Source organism: Plasmodium coatneyi, chromosome 12, assembly GCF_001680005.1.
Source record: "Plasmodium coatneyi strain Hackeri chromosome 12, complete sequence".
In the NCBI taxonomy this organism is placed as follows: domain Eukaryota; phylum Apicomplexa; class Aconoidasida; order Haemosporida; family Plasmodiidae; genus Plasmodium; species Plasmodium coatneyi.
The window spans coordinates 4,731,332-4,757,639 of record NC_033567.1 but is presented as its reverse complement, the minus strand read 5'-3'; the positions used below and the strand labels follow the sequence as shown (position 1 = coordinate 4,757,639).

The 26,308-nt window shown below is 39.4% G+C and overlaps 6 protein-coding genes across 6 annotated transcripts; all 6 read left to right on the top strand.

The window, feature by feature from the left end:
• Nucleotides 1-291: 291 nt before the first annotated feature.
• PCOAH_00047310 (Uncharacterized protein) lies at nucleotides 292-1,128 on the top strand (the record flags this gene model as incomplete). The annotated part of the gene is made up of 1 exon (XM_020061515.1): nucleotides 292-1,128. The coding sequence occupies one exon, from the start codon at nucleotides 292-294 to the stop codon at nucleotides 1,126-1,128; it is 837 nt and encodes a 278-aa protein (XP_019916465.1).
• An 893-nt stretch (nucleotides 1,129-2,021) lies between these two features.
• PCOAH_00047300 (DNA primase) lies at nucleotides 2,022-6,159 on the top strand (the record flags this gene model as incomplete). The annotated part of the gene is made up of 16 exons (XM_020061514.1): nucleotides 2,022-2,324; nucleotides 2,545-2,595; nucleotides 2,957-3,072; nucleotides 3,189-3,326; nucleotides 3,450-3,532; nucleotides 3,669-3,777; nucleotides 4,007-4,081; nucleotides 4,212-4,273; nucleotides 4,444-4,553; nucleotides 4,727-4,827; nucleotides 5,026-5,162; nucleotides 5,275-5,327; nucleotides 5,454-5,522; nucleotides 5,659-5,700; nucleotides 5,820-5,918; nucleotides 6,116-6,159. 16 exons carry the CDS (start codon nucleotides 2,261-2,263, stop codon nucleotides 6,157-6,159), a joined length of 1,353 nt encoding a protein of 450 aa, XP_019916182.1.
• A 1,739-nt stretch (nucleotides 6,160-7,898) lies between these two features.
• PCOAH_00047290 (2-Cys peroxiredoxin) lies at nucleotides 7,899-8,486 on the top strand (the record flags this gene model as incomplete). Its single annotated transcript, XM_020061513.1, has 1 exon — nucleotides 7,899-8,486. The coding sequence occupies one exon, from the start codon at nucleotides 7,899-7,901 to the stop codon at nucleotides 8,484-8,486; it is 588 nt and encodes a 195-aa protein (XP_019916296.1).
• A 1,353-nt stretch (nucleotides 8,487-9,839) lies between these two features.
• PCOAH_00047280 (Copper transporter putative) lies at nucleotides 9,840-10,967 on the top strand (the record flags this gene model as incomplete). Its single annotated transcript, XM_020061512.1, has 2 exons — nucleotides 9,840-10,424; nucleotides 10,596-10,967. The coding sequence occupies 2 exons, from the start codon at nucleotides 9,840-9,842 to the stop codon at nucleotides 10,965-10,967; spliced, it is 957 nt and encodes a 318-aa protein (XP_019916070.1).
• A 1,589-nt stretch (nucleotides 10,968-12,556) lies between these two features.
• On the top strand, nucleotides 12,557-20,302 carry PCOAH_00047270 (RNA-helicase; the record flags this gene model as incomplete). Its single annotated transcript, XM_020061511.1, has 4 exons — nucleotides 12,557-16,847; nucleotides 16,989-19,749; nucleotides 19,897-19,992; nucleotides 20,197-20,302. Coding segments are annotated over 4 exons (7,254 nt in total), but the record flags the coding sequence as incomplete, so codon positions are not given.
• A 763-nt stretch (nucleotides 20,303-21,065) lies between these two features.
• On the top strand, nucleotides 21,066-25,265 carry PCOAH_00047260 (Uncharacterized protein; the record flags this gene model as incomplete). The annotated part of the gene is made up of 5 exons (XM_020061510.1): nucleotides 21,066-22,185; nucleotides 22,367-23,978; nucleotides 24,268-24,667; nucleotides 24,816-24,930; nucleotides 25,108-25,265. 5 exons carry the CDS (start codon nucleotides 21,066-21,068, stop codon nucleotides 25,263-25,265), a joined length of 3,405 nt encoding a protein of 1,134 aa, XP_019916315.1.
• Between the last annotated feature and the right edge of the window lie 1,043 nt (nucleotides 25,266-26,308).

Genomic DNA, 26,308 nt, shown 5'->3' with positions numbered 1-26,308 from the left:
AGATCCCCACCCCTTGCAGATCTGCGCATCAAGCATACTGGCTACCCACGCATGTGTATGCCCGCCGAACGGGGAAACCATACTAGAGCAGTGCAAGCGTTGTTGGGGAGCATCCCCTTCCAGTTTCTCTGAACAGAGTCGTATGCTCGGTCCAACATTAACCGGGGTGGAACTTCATTTGTGTGGCATCGCATGTAGAAGAAGGACCCCACCGGAAGCGCAGCAAAGAAGGCAGATAGTAACTCCGCAAAGTTGAAATAACTTCATCCACCTATTACAGAAGCAGTCAAAATGAGTGGCGACAAAATGAGCAAGGAAAAACTGGCCAAGGAGAAAATAGAAAAAGGCCAGCATTATGAAGCGCACCAACTGATAAAATCCCTTATAAACAGGAAGCTGCAAAAAAACCAAGTGAGCAGCTGCATGAGCATCATCTTTTACTTCTCGCAAAAAATGGCCAAGGCAAAGCAGTACGTACTACTTTGCGATCTAATGTATCAATGTTGCACAATTTTAACACAACATAATATAAAATTTAGCGAAGAGTATGCGAAAAAAATAATCGAAATTTTTAATTTATGCCCCCCAAATTCTACAGAAGAAAAATATAAATTTATGAACAAGTGCATCATATGGTCAACGGATGATGATGATGAAATATTTGGCTACTTAGATTTCCACAAAGCTATAGCCTACGCCTATTTTGAGGATAAAAAATATAGCTTAGCGCATAATCATTTTATATACCTAGAGGATAATGAAATATTATATAAAATAATTTGCCTCTGGCAGAAGGAAGCTTACCCAAGTGAATCCCATTTTTTCATTTTAAGAACCACACTATGTCTTCTTGTGTTAGACAAATTTAAACAAGCCCTAGATTTGATAAATAAATTTGAACCCAATTTAGATCGAAAGGATGTTCCCCTTCCTGTTCAAGTTGCTTATTTAATTACCTGTTCGTGCATACACAAAAGTGTGCCTTTATATGAAGACGTCAAGTATAAGTATCGACTCATATTAAATTACGACCCCGATTTTCAAAAATATATCGGCATACTAGATGATGTGGTTTTTAATAAGAGGAAGCACGACCTGTTTAGTATGTTCCAAAATATGTTTGGCTGATTTGCACGCAAGGGGGAGTACACAAATGGGAACACAAATTCGTTAATTTTACAACCCTTCATGAGGTTATACCATTTTTGGGGGGAGAACTCTAGCCACGTCAAACAGATGAGCCACTTGTACGCATTACCATTATCTGTGCACACGTGTGTTACTTCCCCACCTTTGTGTGTTCTTTTTTGTTGCTCTTCACTTTTACAAAATGGTTCATTCCGCTGGGGTGGTTCACCCATCTTTGAAAAAATCGCAAAGCGGGTTGGTTTCCACTATGCCACTCGGCGTATATTCGGTAGGTATTTATAGTTATAAGGAGGCGAACAAAAAACACCTCACACCCCTGTTTGACTTCACCTAAAAGTGTAAGCCCACCCAGAATGACATTAAGTAGATATGAGAACAAAGGGCCCCCTTTAACTTTTTTTTTCTTTTTTTTTTTTACGCCCATTCTTTCATGCCAAAAAAGAATCTTTGCAAAAATGGGCTAATATATACAATCCCAATTTAGCCCATCCGGGAAAATGTGTTCCGCATATGGTCTTTCCATTATTTTTTCCCCCTACTGTGTTGGATAAAATAAACTTTGTACGGTTTCACCAATTTGTGCTTTAATTTTTTTTAGCCTACAAATTTCTTCTTCTTTTTTTGAGGTTATAATTCCCATTTGGGAAGAGCTTCCAAAAGGGAATAAAGCGCATCGCCCCTTATTGTATCTTACCACTGATTCTTTTTAAGAGAGGGGAAGATACCGAAAAGGTGGAAAGTACAAAAAAGGGAATTTTTTTTTTTTACGGAATGTCTAATTCGCGTCGGCTTTTACATCATATCGTAAACTCAAAATATAAAATTAAGAATTAAAAATAATTTTTTTCTTTTTTTTTTTTTGTGTAATCCGCACGTCCTTTTTCCTGCTTTTCACACAAATGCGCATTTTCCATTCGATGTTTTTGCATACTCCTTTCCCTTATGCATCGCGGAAGGAAAAAGGGGGAAGCTTATTCACGCACGCAACATGTTGAAGAAGTGACGCCTCTCCTCCTTAGCTACTAAAAACAGGAAGGCGTTCACAGATCAATAAAAATAAAAAAGCTGGAAAATCGAACACCCTGAATATTTCCCGGAACCCCACATCGAGATGGAAATTGTCGAAGAAATTAAGGACTCCACCGTTAACGAAACGGATTTGACTTTTTACTACAGTTAGTTAAAATGACGCATGTGCATCTGCTATCCCCCAATGGGGGAGGAACATCGGTCCAGCGCTGGATCATTCCACAAGAGGTGCAACAAGCAATGCGTTTAACATGGCACGTTTTAAGGGGGATCGAACGAGCAACCCTGCTAGAGTACACACATACGTCCCTACACATGCATGTGCGTCCTTTTTTTTCTTTCCCACGTGGTGCCCCCCTTTCACAGGAAATCTTTGCCCAATCAACGACCTATGCAACTGGCTAAACTACAAAAATGGTACTGCTAAAGTAGGAAGCATAGGCTCCACCTCCATGCGAAGAAAGGCATAACTGTGACCATTCCTTGGAGTAAATGCTGCCCCATTTTATGCATCTCACCGGAGTGATTCACTTCTGCGTCGATTTCCTCTTGGGAAAATATTGCCATTAAATTCGCCCTTGAAATGTCAATAGCGTTATAGAAAAAAAAAAAAAAAAAGAGAGACAATATATCAACAGAGAAACGGCATGGAGAAATAAAAACACCATTTAACAAAATTGTGAATGGAGATATTTCCACCCAATCGCGCCATCTGAGAGGTGCACATAAATGGTGCTAATCATGTGTACCTAATTTTTTTTCTTTTCTAACCAATAAGACATTAAGGGCAAGTACACCAGGCTGAACGACCCCCATTTTTTTGCCAAGAGGGAATTCTCCTTTACTTGTAAGAAGAATGATCAAGGGAAAGATGAAATCTACATCAGGTGGTTGGTACGGCGTCACGAAAAAGAAAAAGAATTGTCTGAATGAGCGCATTTGCATATGCAGTGAAAAACTACCCAGACAAACGCGCACAATTCACACACACACCTGTGCTTTCCCCACAGTCCTTTAACAACTCGGAGGAATTCAAGGACAAACTGCTGTCCAACCTGGTGCCAATCAAATTTGATATCGGTGCAGTGTACAACTACCCAGTTTATCAGAAGGATCAAAAGGGGGACATATTTCACCCCGTTCAAAAGGTAACAGCGCGTGTGGAGGATTCTTCCTTTTTAACCTCTATCGCGCCATTTCTTTACCATTCGAGGTAATCCTTATCCATTTTGCTCGTTTCTCCACCCAAACATATGAACACAAAAATTCAGGAACTTATATTCGATATCGATATGAACGACTATGACGACATCAGAACTTGCTGTAACGACAAGAAAGTGTGCAAATTATGCTGGTAAGAATGGAAAGAAAAAGAAAAATCCTCATCCCATTTTTCAGTAATTGCATGTGTGCATCATTGGGAAATATTTTGTTACATTTTTGTTTCTTCTCCATTTGTTTTACTACACCTGTGAAATGATCCCCCTTAGGAAGTTTTTAACCATAGCAATTGTCCTTCTCGACACGGCACTGCGCGAAGATTTTGCGTTTCAAAACATTTTGTGGGTCTACTCAGGAAGAAGAGGAATACATTGCTGGGTATGATCCTTCTTTTCTCTTTCAATTCGCCTAAATTAACTTTGGCCCAATCATGACCAGCTATATGTGTGCAACATTCTATTTTTGTCTTGTTCACGTTTAACCAGGGGAAAATTCTTTTCTCTACTTCCCCTGTTCTATTACATTTTTAATCGTACACATTCATATGCACGATCATGCGTTGTGCTTCCCACACTGACCCACTTCTTTTTCTCCCTCTCTCCGCCAGGTTTGTGACGAATCTTGCCGCCACTACACAACTGACGCCAGAGCTGCCCTTGCAGACTATTTGAACATCCTATCGGTATGTAAAAGGATTAAACAAAAATAAATCACAATCTTTTTTTTTTTTACACACCTAAGGCAAAATCACTTTCACAATATAATAATGTTGAGAGGAATTATTGTGCATTTTTTTTTTTCCCATTTTCCAGGGTTCGGATACGAAGAAGAAGAAGGTTTCCATATGGGGCAAGGAAAAATATCCCATGATTGAGTACTGCAGGGAATATGAGACATATTTAATGCGCCCCCGCGGAGGCTACTTGTGGACGGGGGGGCTAAAGGCTTCAGAATGTTTCCATTTTCCGAGAAAAGTCTATATATGCACTCATATATATTTACATATATATATGTATATTTTTACCCAATGGGCGTTTTTCCCAGGAGGGCCTTTGAAATCTGCTACAAGTACTTCGACATCCTGATGGAGGAACAGGACTTCTTCAAGAAGGGCTCTCCCCACGTGAACAAGATAGTCGATTACCTGCCCTACGGTAAGGATTAAAAAGTTGTGACATTTACTTTTCATGGGTAGAGTGAACTGCGATAGGAGAGGAAGGATAAAAAATTGACCCTTTAGACAACAGTCTATAAAGTGAGGAGTTGTGCAGAAATATTCTGTTGCAGTTATTCTGTGCATTGCATTAATCTGTTGCTTCCCCCGCAGTTATGGCCAAGAACGTGGACCCTGTTAAGAGCGCCAAAATTAACGAATTTAAAGAATTCATCGATAAGAACAACTTCAACTCGAAGGAACTTTTCGAAAAAGTAAGAAAAAAAGAATCACATGAAAACGATGGGGAATTTGCTTGGAACGTTAGTTAAACGGGAATTCCCAATTTTGCATTAGGGACCCATCCCCGATGCTCCTCACACATATGTGTGCATTCCCGTATATGCAAACTTTATGCACGTACCTCACCCTTCTGACGTTACAATTTTTTTTTTTTTTTATTCCCCCTGCAGTTGAGTTCAATCTATGGCTTCCCAACGCCCAGCAAATACTTTAAGAAGAAAGATCCGAATACGAATATAACTATTCCTTCATTCATCAAAGAACTGGTTTTTCATTTCACGTACCCACGACTTGATATTAACGTTAGGTTAGTTCTCTTCACCCGCATTGGCGAATTGGACTGACGGATTGGCGAACTATCGAATCGTCACACTGTTGCACCGAGGAAACATCACCACTTTGCCCCTTCCCCCCCGCAGCAAAGAAATAAACCACTTGCTCAAAAGCCCCTTTTGTATTCACAACGGCACAGGTAGGCGGGCAAATGGGACACTCGAAAAAGCCGTTTTGTAGTCTAATTAAACGCTCTTCACCCCCTTTTTTTCGGAGCGTAAACCTTTTGCAGTAAAACGCAAGACACTTTTGCATTTTCCCACAGGAAGAGTGTGCGTTCCACTGAATATAAAAAATATAGACAACTTCAATCCCCAGTTCGTACCCACACTAAGTAATTACCCTCTTCCAGCTACATGCAATATGTGTCTTTTATGCTTATGCTGATACGCGTGCCGATGGGTATATATGCACCCACTTAACCACATACACACACACACACACACACTTGTGCTCATCCCTCTCGATAGAATTACTGAGGGAACAATTTGACGACCCACAAAATGCCCACGGTAAATCACCTAATCAAGATAGTTTCGAAATGCAATACATGCTCGAAAAACTTAACGGCATGATAAGGAACTGACGCAAGTCACCGCTATTTTCGCCTTTTTTTTTTTTTTTTTTTTAGTTGACCCTGAATATAGAACATCTCTGAAGCAATATATCGATTACTTTCGTCAGAATTTTTTGGAAAACATTTTGTTATCATGCGTGGACAAAAGGAAAAGTAAAAGAGTTACCTGTGATTCTTTGCATGGCTGCTTCAGTGACCTACCCTTATTTTTCTGTCTTAACACGAAGCCACATTCTGTTCATCTCCATCCTTGAACCTACACACAATAGCAAACATCATTTTTCCCACGTCAAATGATACCCAGAGGTGACATTTTCGTTATTCTTTTTTTTTTTTTTTTTCTATTAAAGGAATAAGTGAAGGCCCCAAATATATCGACTATAGCAACCTATGATGAATCTGAAGAGACGTCGTCTTCGCGACAGAATGGACAGTTCGGTGCTAATGAATTCTTATTTACATTTTCTCCTTTTTTCCTCATGCATTAAAAACGACCTTGCTTTTATCAATGCATTTTTTTTTTTTATGATTCGCATTTTTGTGAGTACCATATTTGTGTAGTTAAAGCGGTCCTATATGTCTACAGGGCTTTTTTTTTTTAAAAACAAAAAATTTATATTATTTCTTTCCATTTTAACTGAAAAACATTACACTAGCTTGTATTTTCCAAGGGTGGATTCTTTTAAGAGGCGAAATTTAGAAGCTGGTCGAACCATTTTCTGTACACACCCTTATTTGCACCGATTTTATCATATTTCTTTTTCGGCACTATTCGGAAAGATTTTTTCTGCAAATCTTTTTCTCAAAATTCGACCACCGCAATTTTTCAGGATTTTTAAATGTTGTAAACAAATTAGCTGTTTTCCCTTCCTCCTTTGTAAGATATCCCAAAACGAGTTCCAGTGTGTGCCCCAATACATGGATCACACCAAATGTTGTAGCTACGTCAGGAGAACTTTGCACGTTTGACCAAAAAATATCTGCTTAGCTTACACATAATATTTGAACGCGTAAAAAGAGGGGCATTTTTTTTTTTCCATTGCCAAAAAGGGGTTATCATTTTCCCACGGGATGCATAAAACTCATCATATATAACGATTCCTCCTTTTCCTTAAATGTTCAAATGAAGTTGACTGGAATGAGAACGTATAACCACAGCGCAGTACCCATCACATAGAAATAATAGGATTGCATGTTGGATAAAAAAAAAAAAAAGGACGCGTGCATGTGTTCGAGGGGGTGTACTCGTTCGGTATAAGCAGTTTTTCAATTTTTTTTTTTTCAAAAACCTGCATTATTTTGTATCACCGTTTGAATACATGCATGCGGATTGGCCATGCGCTGCTACATATAACCCCATGCGCCTTCCCTTTTGCCGCTACAAGCCAAGCGTAGAGCAATATTTTAAAGGAAAAAAAAAAAAAAAAAAGGCATGCTTATCCTGGCCAGTGTGGAGAAAAACCACCATATAAACGAATGTTGACAAATCATCACCCCCGCAGGAAAAAAAAAAGATAAATGAAGGGGCTAAAAATTGTGTAAATATATTAATATATGGGTTCAAGCAGCAGATGGGAGAACGCCGAGCGGGCTGCAATAGGCACTTAAGTATGCCACTGCATCCATATCAGATTTGTAAATATAGCCCATTTTTTTTTTTTTTTTTTGGTACATGTGAGCTGGCAAAAAGTAGGATTCCGGAGGTGTTTTCTTTTTTAAAGCATTTATATGTGCGCTCTTTATTACATAGTGAAACCATTTGTCGGTGTACCGCATTTGTTAAAAGGAGGTGCTCTCTTTTTTTTTTTTTTCTCTTAAATTCAACTTTTTGTAAGCAATCCTTTTTTGGAACAATCCAGTCACTCCACCAATAAAAAATTTTTCGAATAAAATTTTTTTTTTTTTTTCCAAAATAACGTGCGCAAAATTAAAAACATATTTCAAGAAAACAAAAGCAGTGAAATATTACAAAAAAATAAAATAAAATATAAAGCATACTTACCACTTGCAACATCTCATTTCAAAAACTTACCCCATTAGTAACATCCGTGTGAGCAGATAGCGAATTAAACATCCCTCAGAGGAACGCATATATAAAACAGCACACTGCAATCATTTTCCAACTTATACAACATGGTGTCATACGTAGGAAAGGAAGCCCCCTTTTTCAAGGCCGAGGCCGTTTTTGGAGATAACTCCTTTGGAGAAGTGAATTTATCACAGTTTATTGGAAAGAAGTATGTACTGCTATATTTTTACCCTCTGGATTTTACTTTCGTTTGCCCATCAGAAATAATAGCATTGGATAAAGCATTGGATGCATTTCACGAAAGAAATGTAGAATTGTTGGGATGCAGTGTCGATAGCAAATACACACACCTTGCATGGAAAAAAACCCCACTGGAAAAAGGAGGCATTGGCAATATCAAGCATACCTTACTATCTGATATCACGAAAAGCATTTCAAAAGATTACAACGTTCTCTTTGATGATAGCGTATCTTTGAGAGCCTTCGTTCTGATCGACAAAAATGGAATCGTGCAACATCTTCTCGTTAACAATTTGGCATTAGGTCGCTCAGTGGACGAAATTTTACGAATAATTGATGCCCTACAACACCATGAGAAATATGGCGATGTGTGTCCAGCCAACTGGAAAAAGGGGAAGGTTTCAATGAAACCATCAGAAGAGGGCGTTGCGCAATATTTGTCCACATTATAAAATGGCCACCGGGAAAGAATGTTTTAAAAAAATAACATGTTTAAGGAGAACTATGGACAAGTTTTAAATTCTCGAGGTCGCCTACCTCGTTAGTTCATTACGACTTGTATGACTAAGAAACTGCTTCTGCACGTTTCCTATGAAAATGTGTTTTTTCCTTTTTTTTTTTTCCCCATCATTTACCTATCCATCATGTATTCTTTTTAACATTTCGTGTGCAAAATGTCTACATCGTTTTTGAAAGAACGCGAGAGATTACGCCCCCAATGTACTTCCATACGTATGCACGCGTGTAATATACATCTTTCCACTTGTGTGCATTTTTTTTCCCTACGTAAATGCGCGTGTGCGCGAATGAGACTTCCAATAACTACCAACGCACTTGAGGGTACAAGCCTTCGGAGCCAAATATAATTTTAAAACACGCAAAAAGTGGAAAAAAGGGAAAAAAAAAAAAAAGTTAACCAAAGTTGAAATTTATGCAGCCACATTCTGCATGCACAGATTGTCGAATGAACCGATCAACACGTATTCACAACTCTCAAATATGGGCACCCCGCAGTAGCTCATTCGAGCCTTGCACCTTTCGCCTGTCACATAGGTAAATCGTTCTCCATTTATAAACGGAATAGATGGAAAATGCCGCACGGGGAAGGGGTGCAAATCAAATTCTACCTCGCAAAGGGGTCACGTAAAGATGCCATTGTGTTGCCATATAACAAGTGTATTCCAACGCTCTAAAAATAACAGACCTTATAAAAAAAAAAAAAAAAACTTCAATGCGAAAAACGTAAATGTACGAACAATTTCAAGCCTTAAAATGTGCTTAGCCACATGGGTAATTGCCAATTTTGCAGAATAAGGCATACATTATGGATCCTTATTTTGTGCAAAATTACACAAACACGGTAACAAATTAAATCGTGCTCCCTGCTGTGCAGTCTCCTTGTATGTTCTACGCTCGGGTTGGCTGTGTTCTTGTGTATGCATCAATCACATTGCACGTGATAGTGCGTGTTTTTTTTTTTTCTCTCTCCTTGTGAAAATAGCATAGGGTGAATTATAAACTTCGCGAAGCATTTCCTGGAGAAAAATAATAACTTACGAGAAGCCACCCTTAATGATTATGCATACGTGTATAACTGTACATCACGTGTAGGTTATTTATTCATGTGCCCAAGAGAGAAGAAAAAAAAAAAAAAAAAAAAAGACCCTAAAGGTTAATCATCCTCGTGGTTAATCTCATTCCACTCTCTTTAACTTATTAGTCATTTTTGGTGTGATTTTTTTACCATCCCCTACGTGTAATCGTTTCCCCTTTTTCTTTTACTACCCCAAACAAGCACAGCAAAAATGAATAAAAACATCTGGAACGTACTTTTAATAATTTTAGTTATAAATTTTTTACTGACCACGGGTGGAACGACGGCCCAAAAGAACAACGGGAACAATGGACCAGATAACAGCAGGAACAATGGGCCACAGAACAACGAGAAAAATGAACCACAGAACAGCAGAAAAAATGGACCAGATAATAAGGAGAAAAAAGAACACAGCTGTTGTGGGAAAAAAGACTCAACTGGGAGCCCCGAGGGAAAAAAAAAAGATGAAAAAATTTCAGAGGATCATAAGAATTCAAAGAATAATGCAGATTGCACACCTTCATTACATGTAAAATGTGCTCATAACTGCAGCAAAAAAAAGCTGGCCTTTATTTATGATTGCTGGGACAATTTCAAATTGTATAGGAATATAATTGACCAGTACATGAAGGGGCAGCAGGAAAATAACTTCCAACTGCAGGGAGCTGGCGATGAAGATAGCGGCGAAAATGGCGGTGGAAGTATGAAAGGCCATAGCATGGCCATGTCGATGCCCATGTCATTTCAGCTTTCCACACACACGATTATTTTGTTTAAATTCTGGGAAACCAAAACGGTAATCCGAGCGAAAATCCGTTCGACGTGGTGACCAATCTGCACATTCGCAGTTACACAGGTCACCAGGCAAGTTGTTAAGCGGCACACCGTGCTGCACACCACCTGCTCACCATTATATATCAAATTTTAACCACCTATACACTGCCTACACACCTCCATTGCCCTACAGGAAACGTCCTACTACATCTCCCTCGTCCTATGCTTCCTTTTCGGCGTAATATCAGTCCTACTGAAGCTGCTCCGGCTGCACATCGAACAGACCCTGCCAAAAACCAAAGACACAAACGTAATGAGGAGTGGAATTCTTTTTAAAAACAATTTAACCAGATCTGTTCTCTCATTTATCATTTATTCATGGGACTACTTATTAATGCTAATCGTTATGACGTTCAATGTGGGCTTATTCGTGGCCGTTGTGGTGGGTCTATCAATTGGTTTCTTTTTATTTGGACATAAGTTTGTCACATGTGGGAGGAGCTCCACGGATGGGTTGGACGTCCACAAGGAATTTCATGGAGACCCCGCCTGTTGCGGGTGTTGACCCTTTGATCATCATTCCAGTGGTGTGCAGACCCCGCCCTACCAATTTGTGCGAAGCAGATGAATTTGCGAGATCCTCCTCTTGTCCATATATATGCCTTTGTAACTCCTCTCCTGCGGAGAAAGGTTAAGGGGGAAGCGAAACGCCGAAACGCTGAAACGCAATTTTAACTTCACCGCGAGAAAATTACCCAGGCACGCAACTGATACGTAGTTAGTGCCATTTGCTTTTACCCTCCTCTTATGTCCACATGTTGCCATGATTTTACTGCATTTTTTTTTGTTCTTCCTTTTTATTTATTTATATAAAACTGGGCAATATGTTGTGCTTTCCTTTTCGCATACACCCCCCGCCCTTCATAACCCCTGTGGCACTTTTTCACCATTTGGTTATTTTTGAATTTCTCCCTGATATATTATTTTCCGTGTGCCTTTGCTTTAAGAATCGCATTTGTTTCATTTTCCCCTTTTTTTTTTTTTTTTTTTTTTGAACAAATGGATCACCGTAAAGTTGTATAACCTGTTATTTTATATTCCCCCTTGCATGTGTAGGGAGAAGCTCCCCCCCGTCCCCAGCGTGGGCAGGGACATACACTAATAACTAATCCTTTTAAAAAAATATATATATAACTTTCCCCGCATATTTTTAACAATTTTTTTTATTTCCCAATTTTCTTAATTATTTTTTTCTTCCACTTTAACCTACTGTTAAGTGGTATCAAAACTTTTTAGTCATTTTTTCAGAGAATTCCATCAGGGGATAAAGGGATTTCCTTTTTTCTTTTATGTAGAAGGGCAACGCTTTTTTTTTTTTTTTCGTGCATGACAAGGTTGTTATATAGGCAACCTCGGATCCATTCAGTCTGCCACCGCGTGTTAACCTGCTGACCAGATGATTACCATTTACAATGCAGGGGTTAAAAGCGCTCATTTACATTTTCTTCCTTTAGTCGAAGTTATACACCTGACGTGCGAATAGGCACGTATGCACATGCAGTGTGGCCGAAAAGAGCATCTGCACATAATGCTATACTACAGGAGACACCTTTTAACCGCTTGGTCAGAGAACTCATTTCATAAAGGACCCTTAAGTTGTGAATGCAAATCGGAATAAATGTTGTGTAAGGACAAAGTTCTCACCTGACCAGTTAACTACGCAAAAAATAACGTGAGAGAAGAACACAAAGAGAAAAATAAAGCAAACTACGTAGAAGAACCACCAGTTGGAGGTCCTATACAACGCAGTATGCTCATTATGATGAATTGTAGTGCCATAAAAGGTGCTAACTATATGTGCATATATGGAAGGATTGCTTACCTGCAAGGTTGAGTACTAATTTGGTAGTGCCAAGTGAAGTCATCTGATTTATCATTCCAGAAAAAAGAGATCACCATTTTTGTTGCCAATAAATAAACCTAGAAACGCCTGCAACGATATAGTGTCTCTCAATATTTTGCGTCCTCCTCAGCAAGGCCTCACAGCACGATAAAGCGCCAACTCCCAAGGTGACTGCACTCACAGGGGTATGTGTACGTGCACAGACACATATTGACACTTGTGTGCATGAGGGAAAGAACAAGATCGGACAAATGAAGCCACGATTAAACAACCGAGTGAAGGGAAATTCTTACTATGAATATTCCATCAAGCATGGGAAGTATGACATTGACGAAGCGGTGGCGTACATACAGAGGAGCTCATTCTTCAGAAGTTGCGGCGGGGCTGGGCGCGTGGGCAGGCACAGCGGCAGGGATAGTAGTTCAGGTAGCAGTTCAGATAGTAATTTAGATAGTAGTATAGATAGCAATTTATGTAGTAGTATAGATAGTAATTTATGTAGCAGTTTAGATAGCAGTCTCGATGATAGCCCCAAGGACAACCACACGGGCAGACGGGAGCCCACCCTGCAAAGGAAACTCCTGCGCCTGATGCGCGAGGAGAAAAAGTACATGCGGAATGGCACCCACAAGCAGAGAGGGCCGCCAAATGTGAAGAAGAAATCGAAGGACTATGAGGAGGACCACCTCGAAGGAGGCGAATCGGGGCTAATGTACGTGCATGATATGTGCGAAAAAATTCTAAATAGCGGAAAAGCATTCAGCCAAAGCACAGACAGGTACATAATTATGAACAGAAGAAACCAAATCAAAAAGATAAGCCTAAACGAAATGAACGAACTGATTACAGAAATTATCTACACAACTTTGACAAGGGACAATTTGGAAAATAGCCTGTTGGATCTCCTAGGAGAAGAACACATAGACTTCATATTTAACATTATCAAAAACAAGGAAAACATAAAAAGGGATATCAAACTGTTAAGTAAATATGTAGATGTAAAGGAAAAAGTTCTCGCATCGAACTTTTTCATAACTGATAAAACGACAGACGGAATTAACAGTAAAAAAAATATTTTCATAAAAAAGGAAAACATTGAAAAAATTGTAGATTTCTTTCTATATACATTAAAAGAAAACAATTTTGGTGATGTGAAAAAGATATACATACCAAATGAAGAGAACCAGTTGGAAGAAATTCAGGTGCCTAGAAATACCTCTTACTCATACACAGATAATGTTACCAAAGTGAGGATTAACAGATTGGAAAACTTTCAATTCAGTAAGGACGAGTTAGTTTCTGTGAAGGTGCTACCATTTTGGCACAAGTACATTTTCGAATTCGAACATTTTAACTATGTACAGTCTAAAGTTTTTAAGGCTGCCTTTCAGACGAATAAGAATTTACTCGTTTCCGCACCCACGGGATGTGGAAAAACTAACATCGCCTTGCTAGTCATACTGCAGCAGATTTGCCTCTTCTGCGAGCAGAACGGAATCAGCCTGGAGAGAATCGCCCAGAATTACCTTCTTCGCAGCGGGGAGGGGGTAAACACCCGGGAGTTTCGCCATGCAAACGTAAATCATGAGAAGCCCAACGGACAGGTGATCGATGAACCGCCGAAAGAGGAATCCCCAAGTGAGGACCCTCCAAATGAAGACTCCACCAATGAGGACCAGCCAAATGAGGACATCCCAATTGGGGACCTCCCAAACGGAGACCCCCTTCATGAAGACCCCCCAAGCGATGACAGCGCCAGTGACCATGCCAACGACCACGCCAACGACCACGCCAACGACCACGCCAACGACCACGCCCCCTCCCGCGGTGGAAACTCCATAAACGCAAAGGAATTCAAAATCATCTACATAGCCCCGATGAAGTCCCTCGTCTTCGAAATAACCAACCTGTTCCAGAGGAAGCTAAAAATTTTTAACCTAAAGGTGTGCGAATACACAAAGGAACACAGCCTGACCTCCAAACAGTTGGAAGGAGTGCACATAATAGTAACCGTCCCGGAAAAGCTAGACATCCTTTTAAGAAATAGCAGTTACTCCACCACGGTATCTGACGAGTCATTAATTAAACACATCAAATGCCTGATCCTTGATGAAGTACATTTGCTAAATACAGACAGAGGTGATGTGATCGAAACGATTGTTGCTCGATTTTTACGATACTCGGAAACGTCCCAGTCGGTGAGGAGAATAATGGCCATGTCAGCCACGCTACCGAATTACAACGACGTGAGAGATTTTCTAAAAGTGGAAAAAGACATGTGCTTCTACTTCAATGAAAGTTACAGATCCATCCAGCTGGACAAAACGCTCTACGGAATACATGAAAAAAATATGAACAAGTTGAATGTAGCAAAGAATGTATATGCGTATGGCGAAATTATAAATGCGCTGAAGAAAGACAAGCAGTGCATCATCTTTGTGTGCTCAAGAAATGACACCCAAAAGACTATACAATTTCTGATAGACTATGCTGTGAAAAATGGTGAAATCGATTACTTCCTCACTAACCTTTACACAGATAGCGATATAAATAAGAGAATTAAAAAATCGAATAACATGTATGTGAAACAGTTTTATGAATTTGGCTGCTCCATACACCACGCGGGCATGTCAAGGTCCGACAAAATATTGGTGGAAGATTTATTCAAAAAAAAGGCCTTCAATGTGTTATGCTGCACGTCGACCTTAGCATGGGGAGTTAACCTACCCGTCCATACCGTCATCATCAAAGGTACCAACTTCTTCTCCTCCGAAAGTGGAAAAATGGAAGATATGGATATTCTTGATATTAACCAAATATTCGGAAGGTGCGGCAGACCGCAGTACGAAGATCATGGACATGCCATCCTCATAACGGAAAGGACAAAACTGTACAAGTATATAAAACTGCTAACCAATAATACCATCATCGAATCGAGCTTTTTAAAAAATATAGAAAATCACCTAAACGCTGAAATAAGCATAGGGACAACCAAAAATATCGAGGATGGAATCAAGTGGCTGGAATATACCTACCTCTACGTCCGAATGAAAAAGAACCCCAACCTGTACGATGCAGATCTAACCACAGACATCCATCTGTACAATAAAAGGAAGGATATTATCCTAAAGGCTATACAAAACCTGAGTGAAAATAAATTAGTAAGGAGAGTATTCCTCACCAACGACTTTATCGGAACGTTCTATGGACACATAGCAGCCAAGTACTATGTGGATTATCAAACCATAGGAATTTTCGCGGCAAACATTGACAGAAGCAATTACATAGAAGTTATTGACGTTATTAGTAAGTCGAAAGAATTTGAAAATATACAAATTCGAAATGAAGACATGAAAGATTTTATGTTCTTAAAAAGTAGATGTGAAATAAACGAACAGTACGATGAATCCAAATGTATGACCTTACGCATATTGATCGAATCCTATCTGAGAAGAATACAAATAAATAACTTTTCCCTCATTTGCGAAATTAACTATGTCATACAGAATATTATTCGCATTTTATATGCCTACTATGAAATATGCCTTAACGTCTTGAAGAATATTTCCAACTTGATTATGAATACCCATAATCTTATTGTATCCATTTTGAGGAGACTTCCCATCAATTGTTGCGTCTTCAGGCACTTCTGCTACAAGAATGAGTTACTAGAAAAGAAGAACATGACATTTTCTAGCCAACCTGCAAAGGGGGCTAAACACAGAAACGATCCATCGGAAGATAATGCAGCTTCCCACCCGAATCATCTGCCCTACAGGGGGAAGTATGTAAATCCGTCAGAAATGCTCGAAGAGGAGTATGCTAATAATCATGATTCATATAACACGCCACAGGGCAGGTACCGGAAAAACCAAAACTACACCATCTACTTAAAAGAATCTGTGGTGAACATTTTAGAAAAAAAAAAACTAACACACGAATCTATCGACACGTTAACCAAAAGCGAACTTCTTTTCTTTCTAAGGAACGAAGTCTACACCAACCAAATTCTCTACTACAAGAATGTAATTCCAAACTTACACATCGATGGATACATTCAGCCCATAACCCAAACCATCATGAAAATAAATCTGCAAGTACAACTCATAAATACCATTTGGTCAGACCAGTGGAATGACCTTCAAGAAAACTTTCATCTCTTCCTTTTGAATACACTCAATAATGACATTTTATATTTCCAAAAATTCTCTATTCATAAAAAAGACAGGAAAAAAATCCATGACATTTCTTTCGAATTTCCAATCGCAAATCAAATGCCCCCGCAAATCACGGTCCAGTTTTTATCCATGAATTGGTGCAATTTGTCCTACGTCCATATTTTCAACACAAACAACCTATTCATTAATCAGAAGATTAATATATTTTCCGAAATTCTGCCGATCGTTCCACTGTCAACGCAAATTTTGAAAATCCCTAGCTACATCAAGTTCTTTTCCTTCCGGTATTTTAACCCTATTCAGACGCAGATGTTCCACGCCACGTTCCACACGGATGAGAACATCCTCCTAGGGGCCCCTACAGGTAGGCATCCTAAGCGACTTCTTAGTGCTTCGTTTAGTGGGAAATTTTCCCCACAGCGGAGCACGCCCTGCACAACCACATAACGTCATAACGTCATAACTTCATAACCTCTTACCCGGTTATCCTATTAACCCCCCGCAGGAAGCGGCAAGACCGTCATCGGAGAGCTGTGCATCCTGAGGAACCTACTCCACCACGAACGGGAAAAAGCCGTGTACATATGCCCCATGAAGGCCATTGTAAATGAGAGATACAAAAGCTGGGCCAGCAAATTTAAAAACCTCCTAAACAAAAACGTAATTGAACTGACAGGAGATAAAAACGAAAATAAAGAAAATATCGTAGATAGTGACATAATCATATGTACGCCAGAAAAATTAGACGTTATATCCAGAAATTGGAAAAATAAAAAATTCATGAAAAACGTCAATTTGATCATTTTTGATGAGATACATTTACTCGGGCAGGAAAACAGAGGAGGTGTCATTGAAATTTTAATTAATCGGTTTAAAAATATGGAACAATATTTGAATAAAAAAATAAGACTCGTTGGATTAACCACTGTCATAACGAGTGTAGACGATTTGATCCTATGGCTAGATGTAAAAGAAGACTACCTTTTTAATTTCCCGTCTTCTTGCCGCATAGTACCTTGTAAAACGCACATTCTAGGCTTCACCCAAAAGGCATACTGCGCAAGAATGTCAGTAATGAACAAAAACGTCTTCGACGCTATTAACCAATATGCACAGTCCAAAAATGTACTCATATTTGTTTCGTCCAGGAGACAAACGAGGGTTACCGGATATGATATAATTTCCCTCAACCTCAGTTCCCACAATCTGAACTTTTTGCATACAGAAAATTTGCTAAACGATAAGAGTCACATCCAGTTTTTACTTAACAGTAGTAAAAGAAAGGATGGAAAAAAGAAAAAAAAAAAAAAAAAAAAAAAATTTCCAAAGGGTGAAGAAGAACCAAATGAGCGCCAATATCCTCGTCGTAGCTTTGAAACGAATCATTTCGAAAGAAGCCATGATGATGACCACCATTTCGACAGTGACAGTGGTGACGACGAATCAAACGATCTGCTCGATTACACCGCCCTAATGAGCAAAAACTTATCTGGAGAAGAAAAAACACAAGTAGCTAACATGCTCTTCCAAAACTACCTGAACATAATCGAAAATGAACACTTGAAAGATTTGCTCAGGTACGGAATAGGAATTCATCACGCTGGGTTAAACGAAAATGATAAAAATATTGTAGAATATTTTTTTTTAAATAAAATAATTCAAATACTTATATGTACATCAACCTTAGCATGGGGAATTAACCTCCCAGCTTATCTAGTTATCATAAAGGGAAATGAATTCTACGATGCCAAGACGAAAAAGTACAAAGATATTTCCTACACAGATTTACTACAAATGATTGGCAGAGCTGGCAGACCACAATTTGACGACAAAGCTTTAGCCATATTGCTAGTCCAAGAAAAAAGAAAAAACGCAATCAAAAATTTTCTCTATCATCCTATGAATATAGAATCCAATATTATAGAAAATTTAAATGAACACATCAATGCAGAAATTTGCTCCAAAGTGATAAGCAACAAGGAAGACCTTTTTAATTACCTTACCAAATCGTATTACTTTAAAAGACTTTTTTCCAACCCTTCCTACTATATAAAAGATGTGCAGTATGTCCAGCTATTTGATAATAATATACTGTCTAATCAGGCCAAGAAGGTTATATATGAGCATGTGAATAAAATTATCGACAGCACAATCAGCTTTCTGCAGAACAACAAGTGCATACAAGTAACGATGGAGGATTACATGTACACTTATTGCGCTACCCCCCTGGGGCATATTGCCTCCGTGTACTACCTAAAATGTGAGACGGTGTCTTTTTTTTACAAAATGGTTGAGCAGAGTTGTGAGAGACATAATTATGTGGAAGATGAGAACGATGAGGGAGAAGACCACAGTGGAGATCTCCAAAATGGCAACGGTGTGGTCGATCAGGGGGAGGTAGCCATGGACTTGGGGGAAGCGATAATCGGCCCAACGAACGAAGATCACTGCGTAGAAGACAAAGCAACCACCCCCGAAGAACGCCACGAATTGCACCGCACGCAGACAAAGGAACTCGACTTCTACGGACTGTTCGCCCTGATCGCGCAGGCGAGGGAATTTGATGACGTCCCCCTCAGGCACAACGAAGACCAATACAACGTAAAACTGAGAAACCAAATTCCCCTAGATATCAACATGAATATGAGAAATATCAAAACATACCTCCTGCTCCTGTCCCGTTTGTACGAATGCACCTACGAAACGGTAGACTATCACATCGACTTGAAATTAGTCATGGATCAAATAGCAAGAGTTATTAATGGCTTCATTGACATATGCTTACTCTTTGGTAAATATAATTATATAAAAAATTTGATCCTCATATATCAGTGTATTAACCAGAAAATTCAGCCCAGCCAAAATTCCCTTAACCAGATTAAGGACATAAATGATAGTCAGCTAGCCAAATTGGAAGAATTGCAAATAAAAAATTTAAAGGACCTACTAAAATTTGATAAATCCTTTTTATATTCACTTAACATTTTCCACACCTCTCAGTTGGATTTTATTTTTCAAATTCCCTCCCTAACTAGCAGCGTCAAATTATTTTACAAAAGTGTTAACCCTGCTAACGATGTGGCGGAAAAGAAATATAACTTTGTCAGCATTCCGTGTGTAAATCATCTAAAAAATGAAAATAAATTTTTTTTTAAAATGAAGCATCATGATCCGAATGAAATTATCATTAAAGTTTTTTTTTGTTTCTTTAATAAAGTATCGCGGGATTCCAATTCGAGTGCCCCCCCTAGTGCGAATGTGCAGTGGTAGGAAAGCAGCTTTACACTTGCTGTGCTACATACGCATGGGTACCTATGCCCATGATGGAATAGACCCTTGCGAACTGAAGCATATACTTCCCTACACGTACCCGTGCTTCCTAACATATTTGCACCCTCCGCCCCGCCAAATAGGTACGCCATCCTGCACGATTGTGCTCAAGACGAATCGGTTTCCATCAAGCGCTTCAACAATGCGCCCCTAAAGAAAACATCCTCCGTCTCGTTCACGTAGGGAAACTGCCCCCCACGGCTAAAATAGCCCAGCCCCAAGTGCCCCACTTATTTTGGGGTACACGCGACAGATGCAAGGGCTAGCCGTAACATTTTGTGTCTTCATCTCTATCCCGCATTCCCTCACGTCGTTCTCAAATGCCTCCTCGGTTTGTCACCATTTTTATTTATTTATTTTTTTTTTTTTTTCCCTGCATGCAGTTTGGAAGACCTAGTCCGGGGGACCTACGACTTTTCCGTGTACGCACATAGCGACACCTACTACGGAATAGACCACGAGGTTAGAGAGGAAAGCGCTTTTACAAAAGCGTACTTTTTTTTTTCTTGCATCGTGAATCGGTTCATCTTTTGTGTGCTTATTGCATGCCGTATTTTTTTGTTTACCTACCTCCCTGAGATGTTTGTTTTGCGTGGGTCAGTTTATTTTGACGTGATTAGTCGGAATTTGTAGAGGTGTACGCGAACGTTACTTTGTTTTGTCCCCACTTTGGTCCCATTTTTGCCCCATTTTCACCCCATTTCCACATCACGCCAATTTTTCACCCTCACAAACGCGTACAGGTACACATCCAACTTTCTGTCGAATAAGCGAAGAAGGAACACTTTCTCTAAGGCCAAAAGTTTCTTTATTTTTTATGTGCTTATTTTTTTTTCTTTTTTCTTTCTATCACTTTTGTGAAAATTTTCCCCAATTTTTTTTGTCCAACTTTATTTCACTTTTAACACCCCAAATAAGTGCCCTACACAAAAAGCAAAAATAAAAAAACTCTACTAAAGAAAATTAGGAACGGAAAAACTTCCGCGCGGTTATCTTGTGCGATCCTTTGTTGATAGATTCAACTTGGAGCGAATTTCCTAAACCAGAGGTTGGTAGAAATTGAGCCGGTTTTGGCCTACACTTCTACTTTGTGCTCCGACTCCATCCGTTCGGTACTTGTTCTTCCCCCGGGGTAAAGTGGAAAAGAGAAACACGTTTATGCCACCTCCACGATAGCTGGTTCCACGGAAACGCCTTCGCAACGTACAAGTCCCCCATGTACAACTTCCCGTACACACCGCTTGCCTTCCCCATGGAACTCACCTGGAGAGAAAACTTCCACTCCGTGGAAATAAGGCTGAAAAAGGAAGGAATCAGCGAAGGTGAACAGCGCAGCAAAAGCGTCTTCTCCGATGTCAGATGCATTGAAGACCTGTCCACCTACGATGAACACGTAGTTGAAGTGGAAAAGGCAAAGGACCTCCTCATATCAGACACGTACATCAAAATAAACCAGAAAAATAAAGTCGTGAATATCGATTTGTATGACAAAATAAGCATAAACAAGGAACACGTACAGGTTAGAGAAAACACCCAATTTATTATCCTAAATTTGAAGAAAAAAGAAAACAAATTATGGGGACATTTAAATTACTTCAATATTTTCCTCCTATACAAAAATGCCACGTACCCAAATTTGATAAAATGCACAAAGGAAGAAAAGAACAAATTAATTGCACAGGAGCAGAAATTCAAATCGGTAATTAATGAGAGAAGAATAAAAAGTTTAGATGATCTAAAGAAAATGCTCAAGAGAGATAAAAACTCGCGAGACGATTTTTTAAAGAAGCTGCAGGATGATGCGCAAAGGATACAGTCCCAGCTGGAGGAACAAAAAAATGAGATGCTCAGAAACCAAAAGGAAGAAATTCGAAAAAGAGCGGTCGATTCAATATACCGAGATTGTGAAGAAGACCAAATGGATAAACTCGATCAGCATGATGAGGTAGACAGGGAAAATCGCTCCAATCCAAATGTGGACAACCGTAACGAGCTGCAAATCTCTGAAGAAAAGAAATCGAATGTTATAAATAGCCAAGCGGAAGAACTAGTCCAAGATACTACAGGAAAAAACAATCATCTGGTTGTACCCTGCTCCGATATAGTTAAGAAAGAAGAACCTAAAGTACTACTACTGGCAGATCGAGCAACACAAAATAAGGTCATCCAATTGAATTTTACCCAAATGAAGAGGAACGAACTCCCTGCAAGGGAATCCAGAATGCTGAAACAGAAGCTACCCAGTTGTACGTCCACCAAGAATTTCTTCCTCATCGTTTTGATAGAAAAGGCAAAGAAGCTCTACTTCAAGAATTCCGATTTTGTCAGTTGCTTGGAGACGCTCAAATCGGTGTCCTCCTACCTGCTCAATGGTGAGAAAACGGGTGGGGGGGCCATGTGGCGTTCCTCCCAATTGGGCGCACATACACATGCACATATATGTACATATATATGCGTACTACTGAGTGTGCTGCACCTTCCACTTGTACGATTTACATTGAGATCCCCTGTGAGAAAGCGCCCTTCATAAGCTCCCTACCCCCAAAATTGCAGGTCACGAACTAAGTAAGGAAGAACACATAAAGGTGCTGAACAATTGTTCCCTACTCCACCTGCTGACGAACAACCTGGAAGAATGCATCCGTGCATGTGACAGCTGTTTGGACATAATAAATGAAGAAGTAAAATGTTACAATGTGCAGGATTCCGTTTTTGAGGAAAACATGCCAAAGGATGGAAACAGCAGTCATAGGAAGACATGGAACACGTTAGAAAAAATAAAATCACAAAACTATGTTCAGTATATGTACAGCATCTACACCATTGTCAGTGCACGAAAAGTACTTGCGTTGATTAAACAAGGGGAAGAGACATGTTTAGAAAATGTAGAAAAAATTCACCTCTCCATTGAAGATATAAAGAGATATTTACCATACCACATTTTGGTGGATTTCCAAAAGGGAATTGAAAACACGAGACTTTTCACCACCCTGCTGAGTGAAATACGCACCCTCAACTTGGAAAACATCCCCCACACGGACCAAGTAAAGCACAGACTAGCTTTAATCAACAAACATATGGTAGGGGAGTATTTTCGACACGACATTAACTTCTGCTTCTTCTTCACCATGATCAGATCGTTTAGTTTAAAGAACCTCAACAGATATTACGAAAACGTTGTAAACATTATGCTGTGTATTTTTGTCCTCATAGAAAAAGAACAGGAAATTTATTTGCACCTAAACAATGTAGAACATTGTGCAGCTTCGATTTTCACACTTCTTCACGTATACCAGTTTGTTCTTCTCATTAAAAATGAAAGCAGCTTTTGTGACAAAATGGGAAAAATGGACACCCTAGATGTAGACTCCTTTGAATGCCCTAAAATGACAGACGAAATTATGCACATTCTGACCAACTACTTGGTGGGAGAATACACCGACTTGGATTTTATTCTTCAGAGTAACCTGTGCTTGCAGGGGATCCTCCGCGCAGTCTGTCACGATAGAAGTGATACACTCCAAGGAGAAGCGCTGCAGAAACGTTATGAAATCACTCAGAAGGAAGACGAACTCCCAATTGAACAACATACAATGGACGCATACCAAGAAAAGGAACAACTCTTCCCCCTTAGGGACATCCTCTTACAGAAAATCCCCTACAAAATGAAAAAGGCCGAAAAAATCGTCAAACATTTCTGTAGAACAAATGCACACACATACAATCATGTGAAGGTAGAACTCTTTGCAAATGTGACAGAGTACCTGAACGTGAAGCAGAAATGTGAGTTGCTCAAAATAGACATTGTCACAAAAATGATAAAGTCCATGTGCTACACGCTAAATATAATACAAAAAATGTATAAGGAAAATGAAAAAAAAAAGACGCAACTAAAGAAAGTTATCTACACCTTACTAATTGATTTATCATGGAGCATCCATAATATTAACCCTTCCTCTGAAGAAACGGAAAATGTGGTTAGTCTGTTGCTTCTCTACTTTTGCTTTTCCTTTATTTATAATTATCCCAAGAATGAATTCATCATCGACACGCATTACAAAAGACCCAACGAGGAGGCTCATTCGAAGTACCTCTCCCTGAATGATGCAGCACAAGAGGGAAAAACATTTTCCAAAGACAAGTTAAAAAGCATACTAGAGAAAACGTTCCTATATAAATTTTTCTTAGACTACAAAAAATATACCGATTTGGAGAAAAAAAAAAAAAAAAAGTCTAAGTTCTGTAGAATTCACATCACCACATGATCCCGAGCATAACGCCATGCTGCAGAAAATTGCCTTTTTGATCAAAAAAATTAAAAAAGCATCAAAAGGGAAAGTAAAAATGAATAGTCACTGCCCCATAATAACATTAATCAACAACAAGCACATGCAGGAGTTACAACAGTTTGCTTCATTCCTTGAGAAAAAATATTTCTATTTGGAGTCTATCAGATGCAGCATTTTGCTGCTATGTTCTCAGTACTATTCCCCCTCCTTATCAAATTTTAGCCTTCCTTACATATGCGAATTGCGCACTATTTTTAACTCATCCTTTTTCGAAACAAATGAGCAAAGAAAAGTTACACCAAATAAGAACCTCACGATCGCATCAAGAAAAAATTTGCAGAAAAGCGTATCCCATTTTACCGATGCAGCGTCGCTCACATTTAAGAATGCAAAACGAGCCCACTTTTTACAGTCACTTCAAGATGGTGACATGCAAAAAGCGCTAGTGCCTTACATTCAAACTGTCCTACGTAGACTTAAAAAGGTTAAAATAGTCCAAACCATTTCTACCTCTCTACATCGCATACACGCGGATGGGAATATTCAAGCAAACATTCGGGACGTCGTAAGTGCTACTTTACAGTTGCATCAGTCGATTGATTAGTACACTTCTGAGGACAGTGAACCAGCCAAATACCTCATCCTTTCGAACAAAATTTTCGAAGTGTACCTGATTTATTTTTCCACCCCTTTCCTTCCCCCCCATTTATCAGCTTCTAATCTATTTGGACAACCTCTCCGTTGACTTCCACATTTTGAACCGCGTCTTTCACTTCTGCCACCAAGAGGACCTATATCCCCCCTTACTCCTTAAGGAGAAAGCGACAAGTAGGTTCTGCATTGGTTGATATATTATCACGTGGCAGTACATACATATATACATGTATATTTTTTATCGTAACCTGATCCATGCACAAGTACGATTCCTTCACTTATTCATTCTGCCCCAATAACACATTTGTACAAATTTATGCCACAATTTTTTCCCTTCCATTTTGTACGCAGAAAACCTTACAAATTTTAGTGACATTTCCTGTTGCGTCAAATCGAGAGACCTCCTTCCGAACGTTGAGGAATATAAGCATGTGCTTAATCACTATTACAAGAAATTCTTAAGAACAAAAATTTTCCTCCTAAGTGGTGAATGTGCTCTCTGCGTGTGAGGCATGCTGGAGTTAATTTCCTGTGGCACATTTTTTCCTTGCAAGAGTTAAAAAGGGACGAACAAATCGGCCAGACAAAGTGGATCGGCGTGCCCGAGGAAATGCTAACAGAATCAACAAATGGAGTTCATTACAGGCGTTGTTTTCTTGGAGAGGTAACTCCCTTTGTGATGTTTTTATCCCATGTGGGTACTCCCTTTCGCTATTTTTCCTTCTTCCTCCACCAGCTAAACACATCTTTACCATTTTATCCCCCAGCGTGATGCACAAAGGGGTATGTGCATGTTGGGGGGCACAAAACAGTGCAGTTCAACAAACAACATGAACGGGCACGCGTACAGAATGCATGCATAGCAAAACGTTCTTTACATCCATCGCTGCGAACTTACGCAACGAAACTTTCACAACTCGTACATGAATGATAAAACTTGTGAGGCCAAACGTGCCGTGCCCGTCCCTCTCGACTTCAGTTTTTTTCAAACCATTTTCACCATGAACGCCTTTGTGGAAAAATCGGCAAACGCATGCTACAAACGCGTGCCACAAGCGCGGAAAAAATGCGGAAAAGCGCCGCGGCAATTCTGCAATGGTGTAATGTCCCAAAGCGTCGTAAAAACGTCGCAAAAGGGTCGTAATAATATAAAGGAAAAAATTCAAAGGAACATCATTTTTAAACATGCAACAAAACCCAAAACGCGGGGAAATTAAAGAGGCTCATTTTTTGCATTGCTTCGCAACTTGGCATCTCCGCAACTTTGCTTGTTTCGTTTCCCCACTGCTTAACTGCTATACTTTTTTTTTTTTTTTTGTTTGTTCTTCAACGTTTTAAGTTCATTAACATGAGGAAAAGTCCTGTTAAGCGCTTTTCTTCAAATTGTCGAACTTAAATGTACCTGTATGCGACCCTTATAAACCCGTGCGCCTTTGTGAAAAGCACACAAAGCAGAGCGCTTTCGTTTGTTCGTAGTATTATCCATTTGTTTGCGCCGCAACTTATTTGTTCGTAGTGCTATCCATTTGTTTGCAGTACCGCCCGTTAGTTT